This window comes from Uloborus diversus, chromosome 1, assembly GCF_026930045.1.
Source record: "Uloborus diversus isolate 005 chromosome 1, Udiv.v.3.1, whole genome shotgun sequence".
In the NCBI taxonomy this organism is placed as follows: Eukaryota; Metazoa; Arthropoda; class Arachnida; order Araneae; family Uloboridae; genus Uloborus; species Uloborus diversus.
In genome coordinates, this window is record NC_072731.1 from 114,783,292 (window position 1) to 114,799,894 (window position 16,603).

General features: G+C 33.0%; 1 protein-coding gene across 1 annotated transcript in view; it reads right to left on the bottom strand.

Annotated features, from left to right (window-relative positions):
- Positions 1-16,603, bottom strand: part of LOC129234493 (cGMP-dependent protein kinase, isozyme 1-like) — a 109,635-nt gene that overhangs the window by 78,367 nt on the left and 14,665 nt on the right. Inside the window, exons 4-5 of the mRNA XM_054868496.1 lie at positions 14,932-15,037; positions 13,575-13,638 (exon numbers count right to left, since the gene is read on the bottom strand). Coding sequence (XP_054724471.1) covers positions 13,575-13,638; positions 14,932-15,037 — 170 coding nt within the window. The remainder of the gene's footprint in view (positions 1-13,574; positions 13,639-14,931; positions 15,038-16,603) is intronic.

A 16,603-nucleotide genomic window follows, 5' to 3' on the forward strand; every position in this document is an offset into this window, starting at 1 on the left:
GAATTGTGTTGTTTTACACAGTATTCAGATTTTTAGAAAATGCCAACACTTTGACTTCCAAATTCATCCTGACCTACTACGAGTAATTTTAAGATGGTAGCAGGTTTTCACATCACACCGAATGTCGATGACGGTTTCGCATCTCATGCAAATTGACATGATCAATTACACGTGATTGATCATGTCATGCGTGAGATGCGAAACCGTCATCGGCATTCGATGTGATGTGAAAACCTGCTACCATCTTAAAATTACTCGTAGTAGGTCAGGATGAATTTGGAAGTCAAAGTGTTGGCATTTTCTAAAAATCTGAATACTGTGTAAAACAACACAATTCTGCTCAAAAGTTCATGTGATATTCTATGACGTCAGTAGCAAGAGATTTATGTACACTTCTCATTGGTTAAAGTGGATATTCATTGGTTTATAGTGGATGTTTGGAGAATCATTTTCAGGGTGATTCTGAGCTTTGAAAGAGATCGTGAAATTTTATTCTATGTACTTAGGATTTTTCTTCACCAGCTAGTGTTAAAACCTAGTTTGATTTATTTTTTAAGTTCACAGGAAGTTGTTTTAGTATTGTGACTCCTAATCCTATGAGAGTTAAGAATGACTAACGCTGGTGAAAATCATTCTGAAACTTTGAAGCCCGAAGATGAACAGATGGGATGCAACGAACATGAAAATGAACATTGAGGCTTCTCCACAGCCTGATGATATGATACACTTGGGTGATTGTATTTTCACTTTAGGTGAATACTTTTCGGAAACGTACACGCGTGCATATTAGAAGATATACGTGTGGGAAAGATGGTATTTTTCGACCAACTATGGATGGTATTTCCTTAGAACCAGATGTGTGGAGATCACTTATTTCAAGCCTACGTAAAAATATAAATCAAAAATTAATCGAAGACCGTGATTTCGCTTTTGTTATAAAAAAGGAGAGTCGAGTGCGAATGGTAACATCTGTGTTAGTGTGCAAAGATTGTTCAAACTGAAACGAGAAGTGTTCCAGTTGATGCCTGATAGAGTTCTACTTTTGGAAAGCTAGATTGACAAATTGTGCTACGCGTCCCCTTGTATCTCACGTAGTGTCAAAGACAAACTTATGACTTATACTCTAAAAGAGTACATCCTTTCGGAAATTGAGAAAAAATATCCCTGTGATTGTCGATGTGATAAAATCAGCACATATACATCGCAAGAAGTTCGTAAACTGGCAGATTCTCTACGTAAGTGACTATTTGATGAGCTCATATGCAACATAAACTACCTTTCTAAAAAAGAATGTGTGGATTGTAAAAATGGATTCATTTTTTTACATGAGAGTGCATGAATGTGAATCATTAACAAGGGGTCGAAAGTTCGACACTTTTTTCGAACGGGTTCTTTTTAATGTTAATTGGGAAAACTTGACTCGTGACTTCGTTACTTTGAATGTTGATAGTCCATGTTAAAAATGTCATGTGTCTGATTTATTTGATGCAATCGATGTTAAAAATACGCTTGAAAGTTTTGAAGAGTTTTACTTAAGGATGAAAGTTTTTTTAATTGTCTTTTACTGTGTGTGTGAATAAATTGTGTTTATCATTTTAAAAGAGACTTGTGTTTTGATTGAGTTGTTGAATATGGTTGATGGATTATACTTTGAAATCACTCTTACATATATTTTTTATATGCACTTTATTGTAAGTAATCTTTATACTATCGGTGTTGTCTTCATCTTATTGTATGGTTTTGTAATTAAGACTGAATGAAAATATAATTTTTGTAATATTTCTATAGTTTAATGCATGCGAAGGACTTCAAATAATGCTAAGTGGAAAGTCAAAATTAGAACCGTAAAGCTTAAACATGACAATGGTTTGAAAACAATACACAGTTATATTCACATACACAAACTCGTACGTATCAATACACTTACATTAAAGAGAAATATTAAAGACTTATAAATTCTCATATGAGATAAGAACGCTCTTTCTTAACTTAGTTGGTCACATGATCGATAAAAGATCCTCACCTATTTGTGATTTGTCATGAAATAATATACATCGATAGATATGTTACTAAGTGTGTAATAGTTTTTATTTTTCTTAAATTCAAAGTTAAAACCAATTTGTTAATTGTAGGATTATATTAAGTGCTAAAAAAAAATGCGATATTTTCGCTTATAATTTCGGTTGATAAGTAAAGTTTTATTACAAGTTCCCTCACACGAATGAACAATAACATGCTAGATGGATATTTGAAAGCTTGAGTGGATGATTTGTAAGTATCTTAAACATTATTATTATTACTTGTAATGCGTGTGTGTTAATTAATACTTAGAGTGCAAAGAGTAAATGGTTAAGTGCTATTGGTTATTAATACTAAGAGTAAAGTGATATTGAGTTTTAAATTTAATTAAATCATTTCGTTTGAAGATTCAGTTGAAAAAATTTTATTTTGTAAGTTTGAAAATTTTTGAAAAAAAAAAAAAAAAAAAAAAATAGGAAAAAAAAAAAAACAATATGTTACAAAAATATTATTATTATTATTATTTTGATTTGAAAAAAAATATTTTTGCGGAAAAATTTATTGTTGTAAGAATAAAAATTTATTTTTTATATGATTGAAAAAAAAAATTGATTTTTTTTTAATTAGTGGAAAAATATTACAAGTTTGAGAAATTATTTCTTAAAAAACATTTTATATGATTAAAGAAAACAAAAATTTTTGATTTCATTTTCTAAGTAGAAAAATATTACAAGTTTGAAAAAATACTGTTTTGAATCAAAAATCTGTTTTTGAAAGAAATATTCTTACAAGCTGGAAATTTTTTTTTTTTATAAGTTTGAAATGAAAAAGAAATTAATTCGAAACTACGAATTAAAATCTAAAATTTTGTTTGGAAAACCAGACATCAGGCTATTGCCGATCTATGTGCTTGATATTTGAGAAACGTGAACTAATTTTATTTGGTCAGAAACAGTGACATCACTTGAAAGACGTAGGCCAGGTGGTGAATAATACTAGCACGTGGGGTTTGTTATCTGTTATCGGTAAAGGGGTAGATAGCAATATTGATAAAGTCATTTTCTCAATTCGTCTCGATGTGTGTGTGGACGATCCGAAGTGCTGTAGCATTACGGTAGTTTTTTCAACAGCCGAGTTGATTTGCGATATCACGGCATGCATACTGCAAATCGACGATGGGCAGCCAGCCGTATGCAGTGATTTCAAATAAAACATGCGTGTAATTGTAATTTTGTGAGATTGAGTTATAATTAACAATCCACTTATTACAATTTCATTCACTGTTTTTAAATAACTTCGCGATAGCTGGTACTTGAGGGATTTCACCTCAAAAAGGTTAGTCTTTTGTACTTAATTTTAGTCAGTATTTAGCTATAACTTAATTTGTCAAAATTTAGATTAAGTTTCTTAATTTGACGTATAGCTGTCCATTTGAATGTATCGTTCGAAAAGGATAAAGACTAAAATAAATGATATCGATTTTGTTAAAGAAATTAGTTGTTAAAGTAAAATATTATTGGGAAAATGAAATAGCCAAAGTGATTCTAATTCATGAAGGTTGAAAATTTTGTTTTATTCTAACAAGAGTGCTTGCATGAAAAAAAAAATAATAATAATAAAGTAAAACACTATGCAATAAAATGACTAAGTTAAATACTAATCAAAAATAATTAATAGAGTTGATTAAATAAAATGTGATAAATTAAATGAAACTCTTGAAAAGCATATAAAGTGATGAAATGTTACTTGAGTGCGAAATTTGCTTACTGGAAAAAATTAAATAAGTTGATTTTTAAAATCCATGAAAATTTCTTAATGATAAGTGTTTATTAATGCTAAGAGTAAATTGATGCCAAGTTTTGAAATTAATTTCAGTAGAAGTTATTTTTCGGTAAGTCTATTTTTAAAATTTGTTGACATGAAGTTTTGATACTTGACTTATAATTTTAACATTTCTCGGGTTCTTCATTGATGTTTAACTTTTTTATGTGATGTGTTTTATTTTAGCGTAGGTAAAAATAATTAAATAAAAGTGAAATTTATAAATTGTAATGAAAATTCTGTTAATGAAATTAGTTGGTTGTAAAGTAATATTTTGGAAAAGCTGTAATGAATGATAAATAGTAAAACGCAGTAAGTAAAATAGTAAAGTATGGTAAAGTAAAATAAAATAGTCAGAGGGGATTTAATTCATGAAAGTTGAAAATTTTGTTTTATTCCATCAAGAGTGTTTGCATGAAAAATAAATAAAGGAAAATATGATTAACTTAAATAACGATGATAAAAAATAATTATTAGAGTTAATTAAATGAAATGCGATAAATTAAATGAAACTCTTGAAAAGCATATGTAGTGATGAAATGTAACTTGAGTGGGAAATTTATCTACTGAAAAAATTACATAAGATGATTTTTAAATTCTATGAAAATTTGTTAATGTTATGCAGTAATTAATACGAAGAGTAAATTGATTGTAGATTTTGGAAAATTAAATGGATAAATGTATAAAAATAATAACGTATGTGATAATGTAAAATAATAATAATGAAAAAGAATCAAAGACGATTAAATGAATCTAAATCGTAAATGAGTTGCTATTTTAGTAAACTCAAACTGGAGTGAAAAGCATTTTAGTAGGAACATGTTAAAATCTCTTGTGCTAAGAAAAATAAATAACTTTTAAGCATAATTTTGTAACTGGAATAAATGTATGATAAAATGATTAAGTTAAGTATTAATGAAAAAGTAATTATTAGAGTTAATTAAATGGAATGTGATAAATTCAATGAAACTCTTGAAACGTATATGCAGTGATGAAATGTAACTTGAGTGCGAAATTTGCTTACTGGAAAAAATTAATTAAGTTGATTTTTTAAAATCCGTAAAAATTTGTTAATGATAAGTGTTAATTACTACTAAGAGTAAATTGATTGCAAGTTTGACATGATTGCAAAAATTGTAGACATGATAATGTTTCGAAAAATTTGAAGGTTCGATTCCAGTCACTACTTGTGAAAAATTTCTAAGTTTAAAAATATCGGAAAAAAACGATAAAGTAAAAACAAGCGAGAAAATGATCAAACTCTAAAATATACTAAAAAAATCGAAATCACGAAAAAATAATCTAAGTCTGAAATGCTTGAAATTAGTTAAAGATTAAAAAGCTAAGAAAATAGTTAAAGACTGAAAATAATTGAAAAACGCTAAAATAGTGAAAAAAAATCAAAGTGCTAAATGACAGGAAAAAAACGTTAAAGTTCAAAATGTATGAAAGAATATTTAAGTTTATTATTTCTTAGAAAATTTAACAAATAAGAAAAAATATTTTGTTGTATGAAAGTCAAAAAAAAAAAAAAATTAGTTAAGAAAATTATTTCTTCGAAATTTTTACAAGTTAGAAAAATTATTTGTAAATTTGACAAAGAAAAAAGAAATTAGTTAAGAAAATTTAACAAGTTAGAAAAAATAAAAAGGATAAAGTTTGAAATGCATGAAAAAGAAAATCAAAGTTTAAAATATATTTCATGTCCACAAAGCATTGAAATAAATCTAAAATCTCGAATGGGTTGTATTTAAATAAATCTTTACTTAAGTGAAAACATTGTAATTATGAAAAATAATAATAATAATAATGATGATGATAGTTTCAATTATGAGCTGAAATTCAGTTAATGATATGCCATGATTAGTACTAAAGAGTAAATTAACTGATGGTTTTAAAATTAATTTAATTGTAATATTCGTTGTCATGGTACAGATTCACATTAAGACTGAAAGAGTAATGAAAAATATAGCATAGTGGTTAGCATACGTTTTTGCTAACTCAAAGTTTGGGTGTTCGATTCCCGGCCGCCACATTCTGTAAAAATAAAAATAATTAAATTCGCAGAAATATTCAAAAGTCCGGAAATAAAAAAATCAACCTCTCAATAGATGGCGCCATGAACGTTAAACACCGCATAAGTTAAAACATAGCAACAAGTGTTGCCAACTGAAAACTAAAAAACTCTGGTTGTCATAACAACCAAAACTTTGACGTTGCCATTCAAAAAGTGAAAAACCTCCTAGTCTTCTATGACTAGAAAAACGACAAAGTCCAAAAACGCGGGAAAATATCTAAAAACGCGCGAAAAACCCCCGTAACCTTCTTCAAGTTCGAGGCGCAACCCAAGGTCAACCTCAAGGTCGGAGGAAGTGGAGGGGCAGCCCAAGGTCATCCCCAAGGTCAGAGGGGGAGTGGGAGGCGGCTATGAGCCGCAGAGCCGCCTCTTGGGGCAGAACCGGCCTTATCTCCCTACTCATATTGTACATAATGTGTCACAATATGAAAATTTTTGCAGCTTGAGGGTATACGCTATATGTCCAAAAAATGTTTGAGAGTATACGGCGTATATGGAGACTATGGGAACACCACTGCCTCAGAAACTATACGTTAAGTGGAAACACCCCATTTATTATATATCTCGGTGAGGTTGATGCAGATAGATAACCTCAACATACCCAATCAGTTTCGAAGCTTAAACAGTCCCCCTTAGTTAAGAAGTTTCCTTTTACCCCAATCTGTTTCCTTTTATTTCAGAGGCTACGGTGTAACGAAAACACCCCATTTCTTTCCCAATGAGATTGATGTAGGTAGATAACCGCAATGCACCCGTTCCTTTTATCCAAGTGTGTTTCCTTTTATCTCAGAGACTATGGGTAGATGGAAACACCATATTTCTTTTCCATTCAGGTAGACAGGGCCGCGCTGTCCCCATATGCAAGGTCGTGCGACGCACGACGGCGCCAAAGCCATAAAGGCGCCAAGCTCTACCGATCAGAAATGCTCCAAATGAATTGAAAAAAATCTCAAACCAAAAAAGTGAAATAAAAATCCTCATAACATGTAATGGCGGCAGTGAAATTATACTGTTCATAGAAACAATTAACCCGTCTCGCTGTGAATCTAAAAGGAAAAATTATTGACTTCCTGTGTCTAAACATGCTATTCAAAACCGCAATCTTTTACAATAGGCCAGTGCCAATAATGTTTGAGACCAAAAAAATTTAGAACAGGATAAAACCAGTTCGAAAGGTAAGAAAATCTAAGAACATTAATAGGAAAAATAAATTACGGGCAAGCTGAGTTCGGGAAGGGGGGTGTAGGGGGGTTTAAGGGGGGGGAAACGGTTTATCACGATTTCTGGAAAAACTAAGAGTCCTATCGAAAAAAAATAAATTGCAAAGTTGTTAGTAATAAAAAGATCTACAACTTTTGCATTTGCACTTTTTTTCTATAACCTCAAAATATATGCGAAAAATTAAAAAAACCGACTTTTTGGTTTTTTATTTTTATCTCCCACAAAAAAATTTTTTTTTTCACTAAATTAAATGAAAAGTTACCTTATTATGTCCCAAATACACTGTAATTTTTTGGATTTAAAATATTAATTTTTTCTCCTTATTTTGGTTCAGTAGTAAAAAAGCATCAGAATTTTCAATCAAAAATTCTCACGTCAAAATATCTGTTTTTTTTAAAAAATCGGAGCAAGTTTTTTTCGTTGAAATCTCTACTTTTTGATGGTATAAAAAACAATATACAATACTATGGAAACTTTTTGCAAAAAATGAAGAAAATCAAAAAAACTCGAATTTGAAAAAAAAAAATTATCACTATGTAAAATTTTAAGCTATTTATTAAATTAACAGCAAACACAGTAATTAACAGCAAACACAATTGGAAAACTGATTATTTTTCATAATATTCAAGGTTACACAGTTCGAAATTGCGGAAATTACTCATTTATCCCATCCTACAGTGTAGCTTGCTATTCGTAACTCCAAAAAACTATAGGGGGCACTGCAGTCACCGTCTAATGGTGGATGAGAAGGGTTTAAAACAAATGCATGCTGTAGCTTGATTTTTAATTATTTTAATATATTTTAATTTTCAGTTTGTGACAATGTAACATGAAAAATTTCATTTTTCGAGTAATTAAAGTGTACATTTTAATAAGGAGCTTAAAATTTTTACATAGTTATGACTTTTTTTTTTTTTTTCAAATTCGAGTTTTTTGATTTTCTTCATTTTTTGCGAAAAATTTCTATAGTATTGTATATTGTTTTTTATACCATCAAAAAGTAGAGATTCCAACGAAAAAAACTTGCTCCGATTTTTTAAAAAAATCAGATATTTTGACGTGAGATTTTTTGATTGAAAATTCTGATGATTTTTTACTACTGAATCAAAATAAGGAGAAAAAATAAATACTTTAAATCCAAAAAATTACAGTGTATTTGGGACATAATAAGGTAACTTTTCATTGAATTTAGTGAAAAAAAAATTTTTTTTTGTGGGAAATAAAAATAAAAAACCAAAAAGTCGGTTTTTTGAATTTTTCGCAAATATTTTGAGGTTATAGAAAAAAAGTGCAAGTGCAAAAGTTGTAGATCTTTTTATTACCAACAACTTTGCAATTTAGTTTTTTTCGATAGGACTCTTAGTTTTTCCGGAAATCGTGATAAACCGTTTTCCCCCCCTTAAACCCCCCTACACCCCCCTTCCCGAACTCAGCTCGCCCGTAATTTATTTTTCCTAGTAATGTTATTAGATTTTATTACCTTTCTAGCTGGTTTTATCCTGTTCTAAATTTTTTCGACTTTTTACCATTTTCAAAGCTATTGGCACTGGTCTACAATGAAAACACGCGACTTTAATTGATGCATGCATTAGCATTTTCCTTCTTAATGTGGAGCCGTGAATGCTATTTCGGTATGTCTGTAGTACACAAGGTTGAGCAAACGAGGCGCAAGAAATTTGCTATTCCCAACTTTGGTTCTTGCGGTGAATATCTTGTAATACACTCATGTTTGTGAAAATTGCAACACCACGAAGGACTTACGCGAGTGAGCTGAAAATTGCAGGAAATGTAAAGTAGGGCATGATATGCAAATGATTAGAATTGCAGACCGGTAGCGCATGCGTATGCTGAGCAGCGCCCTCTGAACGGCGGATCGAACCGAATATAAATAGACGGTTGTTGCGAGGCGTGTATGATTATCGGTGGTTATATGCTAGAGTAAACGTTTACTGAATCTTTACTATGCCTCTTCGACGAAAAAAAGCGAAATTTGAGCAAATTTCGGAGTTTGAACGGGGCAAAATCGTCGGCCTTAGTGAAGCTGGATTGTCTTATCGTGCAGCAGCCGCTCGTGTGCAGCGTAACAGCAGCACAATCATGCGTATTTGGAAGTAGTGGACACACAAGGTTCGGACAGCTCGGAAATCCGGGGTGGACCCCGATATGTGACGTCAGCTCGCGATGACAGACACCTGGTGCATATGGCGCTGATGGACCGCAAAGCTTCTTCTAGACAATTGGCAGCACAGTGGTCAACAGCTACAGGTGTTTCATTGTGTGCTTCATCAATTCGGAGACGTCTGCTGCAACGTGGGCTACGCACAAGGATTCATCTCACGCAAAACCATCGCCGCCTGCGGCTACAATGGGCCAATATGCATAGGAGCTGGCGTGCTGATTGGCAGCAGGTCGTCTTTTCTGACGAATCCCTCTTCAATTTGTGATAACATGATGACCAAATTCGTGTCAAGCGCTATGCCGGTGAACGGCACATTCCGGAGTGCATTATCGAATGCCGCAGTGGACGAACACCCGGAGTTATGGTTTGGGGTGCCATAGCATATCATGGACGATCACAATTGGTACGAATTGTGGGCAATTTGAAAGTATCCGATATATAAACGAAGTTTTACAGCCCAAGCTATTCCTTTTCTGCAATGATTGCCAGGGGCTGTATTCCAGCAGGATAATGTCCGTCTACATGTCGCCAGGACTGTCAAATCCTACCTTGATTCGCAGCAGGTACAGCTTATTCCTTGACCTACACATTCCCCGGATATGTCACCGATTGAACATGTGTGGGATTTCGTTGGGCGGCGTCTCGCTCGTGATCCTCGTCCTGTTGCTTCGACAGACGAACTTTGGTTGCGCATACAAACAATATGGAATACTCTTTCTCAGGCAGATATTCAAACTTTGTTTCACTCCATGCTGAGTCGTGTAGCAGCTCTTTTGCGGCGCGTGGTGGCCACACAAAATACTAATTTCTATCTCTTTTTATTTTTTGTTGGGTTTAAAAATGTAATATTTGTACCATTACCACTCAACTGTGTATAAAATTTCATTCAACTATGATGCTCCCTTCATGGTGTTGCAATTTTCACAAACAGGAGTGTAGAATTTGTGCAATTATAGTCTGTTTGTGATTTTTAATTCGTATTAATTCCATTGCTTCGTGTTATACATAAAAAAATACAATAGGTACCTGTGTATATTATTTAGATGTGCGTAATATTTAGAAAGTGCAGACAATAATTTAGATTATCTTTTTAGTTGCGAAATGTAACGACTTGATCATAATTACTCGATTCTCCTCCCAACCCCATTTTATTTCTTTAATCATTTGGGTATTAAATTTTGAAAAAGAAAAAAGTTTGGTATTACTGTAGATACTAAATTATTTGCCTTTTGTGTAACGGTTCCGTATTTTAGAATTTTTTATTTTACTGGGATGGATTTCAGTTTCAGATTTTTAGCGGGAATATTTTCTACTGTAATTTGGAGATCTATTTAGTACACTGTTGTCATGTTTTGATAGGCATAAAAATTTGAATAATTATTTATCAATTAGAGTTTAGAGCGGCGTTAACTTTGATTTTTAAAAATATTTTCTTTTTCGAAAAACGCATTAGCATATCAAACGCAGAGTTCGTCAAACCGGGCTGCTCAGCACGAAAAAACCCGCCAGTTTTTTTTTTTTTTTTTGGGGGGGGGGGGCAGGCATGCTTGAAAAACCCACTACCTCCGTAAAGTGGGTTTTTCATCATTTTCTACATTTTGAAACATTTTCTTCAGAAACAAACTACAATACAAAGTCCAAAAATGGACATCTTGCTTTCTGGACAGTATATAAAATATTAGAAATTTAAGCTGCATAATAGCCGTTTCCCATTTTTCTGAAGTACTTATTAGATGAAAATAAGCAACAATTATTTCAATCAAATTCCAAGATTTAATTTTTTTTTAATTGCTGAGGTAAAATGCTTTGATTTACTGAAACCGGCCATCTGTTATCTCCACGTATTTTTTTCGATATTACATTTCTCTACAAAACCTCAACCCCAGATGTTAACTATAATTTGCTCGAAACTTTAGTGCATAAAGGCGCTCAAAAGACATTTGCACTACGGCGCCGATCAGGCATGGCGCGGGCCTGAAGGTAGATAACCGCAATGTTTCCAATAATTTTTCTGTGTAAAATTTTTACTACTTGTGTAAAATTAATTTGTAAATATTTCTGTTAATGCATATTTGTGTTTGTACTCCATACTAAATCAATTAAAAAACACTGCGGACAGTGCCTTTGGCGCTCTTTAGTGTTAAATTTAATACTAACTCGTGTTGAACTATAGTCAAGATTTTCTTAATGTTTTGTTATGAAGTTTGTAATTTATGTTTTATAATTTGTACTTTCCTTTTTTTAATTTTGCTTACTGTTATGTATGTGTATTTTGTTTGTTAATAAATTTTATCTATCTTTTTATCTATCTATCCGATCAGTTCGGAAGCTTAAGAAGTTCTACACTAACAATACTCAAGCTGTGCTGCCACGTGTGACCAGTTAAATCGTCCAAGTGTAATCTGAAATCATTTAAAAGGGAAAAATCGTACTAAACATTTTATTTAATTCAATTTAAGGGAGGTTGCACTTCAGAAAGCGTAGGAAATAAGCGACATCGCATCATAGTCAGCGATTCAGAAAAAATAACTAAATATTTTGTAAATATGAATTACATAACTAGATGTCGATGCAGTGTACTTAATGATTTTAAACGACTATTTTATTAATAAACTTGGTGCAAATGGTTTTAATTTTTAATGGTATAAATTTAAGTTTTTCAATCTTTCATACCCGAAGGATTCCTATATTTGTAGAACCACCCATTTGTACCAGTTCTTCGATTTTGTAAGAGAAAAACGATTAAGGTTTGTAGCTGAAGTCATCGTTCAAAACTGTTTTAATGCACATTATTAAATACCTCATTTCTTAAAACTTGTTCATTTTCTTATTGAAAATGTAACTTAGCAAATGTCGTAAAACTGCTCCTCAATTTTACGTAAATGCTCCTCAATATCAGAATTTAAGGAGCAGTACAAAACGAAATTCTTATATTTCCCACACTGACTTCAGAGCAGTTGTGCCGTAGCGCAGGAGCAAAACACTGGCGATATTACGAAGTTTCACTAAATCAGCGCAGTTGCGTGCCGAAGAAAATCAAGACTTTCTAAATTGGACAAAACTTCCTTCAAAAAGCTTTTCAGGATGTTTATTCTCCGTAAACTACTCCCGGATGGTTCTTTAAGAAAGAAAAATCGATTTCTACTCTCTGTAATTGAAAGCGAATTTAATGCGATCGTGACTGATTGAATGATCTTCGTCGCTAAGAGCTCAGGTTTTTATTTCACAAAAAAAAAAAGAAAAGAAAAAAGAAGCAGGATTGTCTCCTCTTTCAATTTTCACATCGGGAGAAAACCACTTAAAAATTAATTTTCATTTTTGTTTTAATTTAGACTCTTTGCTTCTTTTTAAATATATTTATCTTTTTTGAAGAATCTCCCTAAGTAGCTCTAAGATGATTCGTCAATTTTCTCTATCGTTTCAAAAATCATGAAATATGTATTGTACGTATGGAGCTGTGTCTTGTTTTGAGCATAGCGATACTACAAAGAAAAAGAAGCGAGAGAAATTTTAACCCGTACATTATTATTTAAATTTGTAGAAGTTAATTTCCATATTGAGAACAGTTTTTGAAAGAATACGGAAAAGTATTCCATATTGAGAAAGTTTCACTCTACAAAACTTTACAATCGTCTGTTTTCAAAGCTGTATGTAATTCACGAAAAAAAATATAATAATTTGAACTCAAGATGTCAAAGTTCAAATTATGTTTTTCGCAATCACGAGTGTGTGTGTGTATGTAGGCGTGTGTGTTAGTGTGCGTGGGGGGGGGGGTAATGTTTGTTTGTGTGGGGGGGTATGTGTATGTGTGTAGGCATGTGTGTGTGTGTGGATAGTTGTGTGTATGTGCGTTTGTGTGTGAGGGGGTATGTGTATGTGCGGTGGGTAGTTGTGTGTATGTGTAGGTGTGTGTATGTGTTTGTGTGTGTAGGTGTATGTGTAAGCGTATGTGTGTGTAGGTGTATGTGTAAGCGTATGTGTGTAGGTGTATGTGTAAGGGTATGTGTGTGTAGGTGTATGTGTAAGCGTAAGTGTGTGTAGGTGTATATTTAAGTGTAGATAAGTAAGTGACGCAACCTGGAGCGCTAGAGGAACGGCATGTGAGGCGGGCGACCGACGGTGCTGCTGCAGAGGGAGGTGTGAGAGAATATAAAATCATAGGACATCAAAACAGTCAAGTGAGAACAATAAGCAATCGTGATTGCTCAAAAAAAAAAAAAAAAAAAAAAAAAAAACCTTGAAAAGACGTATACTCACCACTTCCAGTGCATCTGCCACCTTCGTCAGAATTTCATCTGGTAGCTTCTCTAGCAGGGGTACGCTAAAATTAAACGAAAAAATTAGGTTTTTAACCCCTTGCTTATCGCATGTATACGCTGACTGATACAGACTATGTAAATAGCTAATATCTATGTATCATCTCGTGGATTTGGAAATTCGGAGATTTTTGATTATTATTTATCCATAGACAAAACAGTAACAACAACATCTCGTGGATTTCATTTGGTAAAATCAGCTTACTCTGTAGTGTCTAGTTAACACATGATCTACAATCTGAACTGCTAAAATCCAATAAGCCACTGGTAAACACATGATAAACTGTATAAGTTGCCAAAAGGAATGTATCCTCTAGATCAGAGAAAGCCAACTTGTGGCACGAGTCACAGCACGGCAGCAGTATCAACAGTAGCCCGCAAAGACTCAATGAAAATTTATGAAGTATTGTCGTTTGCAGGAACTAAAGAAAGAATTCTAAGAATTTAAGAAAAAATATAATTGAAGATAAGGAAGTAAAGTAGACAAAATCAGACGTTGTCCGAACACATGGAGCGCCTTTATGGTTAGAAGCATATAAGTTTTGTTACATTACTTGAAACTTATTTCAAGAAGAAAAATTTCAAGCATCATCGCAATATTCAACAAGATCTTTGTGCCAAAAACTTAAACTTTTGTTCTGTTGTTGACCTTGATGTGTGCTGTTTTAACAAAATACGGGAAAGAACTCTGAATCGACTGCGATTTCGTGAGCTTTTCTCGGATGAAATATACGAGGATGGCGAGTTACTCCTTCGTTGTAGTGAGCGATTGCTGTGGAAAAGAAAAATGCTCAACACGAAACCACACGGTAGTGTAATAATGATAATTTTTTTTAAATAAGTTGCAATCGAAAGAGCATTGTAAAAAATGTTTCTAAACGCATACATTTTTGTCCTCGTTTCCCCGATATCGAAATATAAGGCCTTAAATTCTCAATTTTAAGAAGAGTCACCTAATTTAGCGATTTTCAGGGAGAATAGGAGAACTTCTTTCATCCGATTTGTTGATGAATGCTGACAGTGAAATTGCGTGATCGATTTCTTCCCAAGATTTTCAATTTGGCCCTTTTTTGAAATTTCGGTCAATTTTAGGACACAATAGGGCAAATAATTTTTGGGATAAAAATATGTCTCAAGATGTTCTTTCGATTGCTACCTTTTTAACCTTTTTTCATTCTTACACTTTTCATGTGGTTTCGTGGTCAGGAGGTTTCGGAATTTGATGGATCAGTTTACAAATGTCCATATCTACTCATTGAAGGGGAAAAAACTCCAAAATAATAAGAAAGGATCGATACCTCTTGAGGAACTTGAGGTTGTCCTCTCTCCGCTGTAGACCTGTCTTCATCATGATGGTATGGAAGGCCTTTCGGTCCATCATCCACACCTTAGAATCCTCCAGAGCTGAAACAGAACAAATAGAGCTATTCTAGATTTTCTTGAATCTATACAGGGTTCGTCATGGAGACGAACATTCGTCGTTCATGGAAATCCTGGAAAGTCATGGAAAAAAAATAAGCGAATTTCAGACCTGGAAAAGTCATGGAAAATTGAAATTTTCATTGAAAGTCATGGAAATTTATTTCAAGTCATGGAAAAAAGCCCTGGACAAAGAGAAAGTAACAGTAACTAAAGGAGCATTAGAAATATTGAGTGATTTAACAGTATAGCACATAAAAGCTATTAAAAGCGGAAAATTGAACAATTCCAAAATCAAATCTGTATTTTGAAATCTCATTGCATCCACTTCTGTCGCAGCCGCTTGCCTTTTTTTTTTTTTGCGATGTGATTTTACTGCTTGGACATCACTTACTTTGAATTTGCTGTTATTTTCGACACTTCTTATGTTTCATATTCTGTAGTAGCGAAATTTCACGTTCTCAGTTTTGCCACGCCCACTCAAAAAAAAAGCAATTCAATTGCATAAAAGTTTGATTTCATCACTCGTAAGAACTTTATGATTAAACTTATCAGAGTTTATCTTAATTTGTTGAAGGTTTTAGAAAATAAAGATCTTTAGTCAGGCAATAGAATACAGAAAAAGTGAAATTCTAATACTTTAAAACAGTAGTGCCCAACATATGGCTCGCAAAACTAATCCATGTGACTCACTGCTACGTTCAATGTCAGGAATCAAACATGTTCTAAAATTTCTTCACCTATTAATTTATATGCATTTGAAAAAATGCAAATAAATAAACAAAACAAGTATACTTTTGAATCAGAAGATTGATTCATTACTAAATGGTTTTTTCAAAAAAGATCTGATTTAGAAACATAAAAAACTAAACTATGTGGCTTTACTTTAAAGAATCAAAATACTGTCAAATAACGTGGGTGATTAAATGCACTGTTGACACTAAAAGGCAACTTTTGAAGCAAATTTATTGAAACTTAGTGATGACTCGTTCAACCTTTGTCCCATTCAATATCATTCTGTAAATTACCGCCCATTAGCCAGGGCTATAGCAGAAATACGTGAAATACACCGCCAGCTCAGTCATTTCCAGCCGAGGACTGCAGTTTCATGCTTATTAGCACTCATCAGCCCGGCATAGGAAAGTGACTGAGCTGGAGATGGAAAACCTCTCAAGGAAGCCAAGAGTGCAATCACTCGTCTGGTCTGCTAATTCTATATTAGCTACCAGTTTGTTTCGCAATCTTGGCTTCCTTAAGAGGTTTTCCATCTCCAGCTCAGTCACTTTCCTATGCCGGGCTGATGAGTGCTAATAAGCCCGAAACTGCAGTCCTCGGCTGGAGCTGGCGGTGTATTTCACGTATCATTCTGCCTATTCATAAATAAAACATCAGACATTTAAGCATCATCATATTTGTTTCACTGCATTTTTACTTTACTTAAATTTATATGATGAAGACAATTAAGAATAGTTTAGTTTTTTAAGTGTGCACTTATTATTTTTCCCATTACGAGTAAGTGCTTCAATGCGGCTGTGGCATTCATGTAGACGT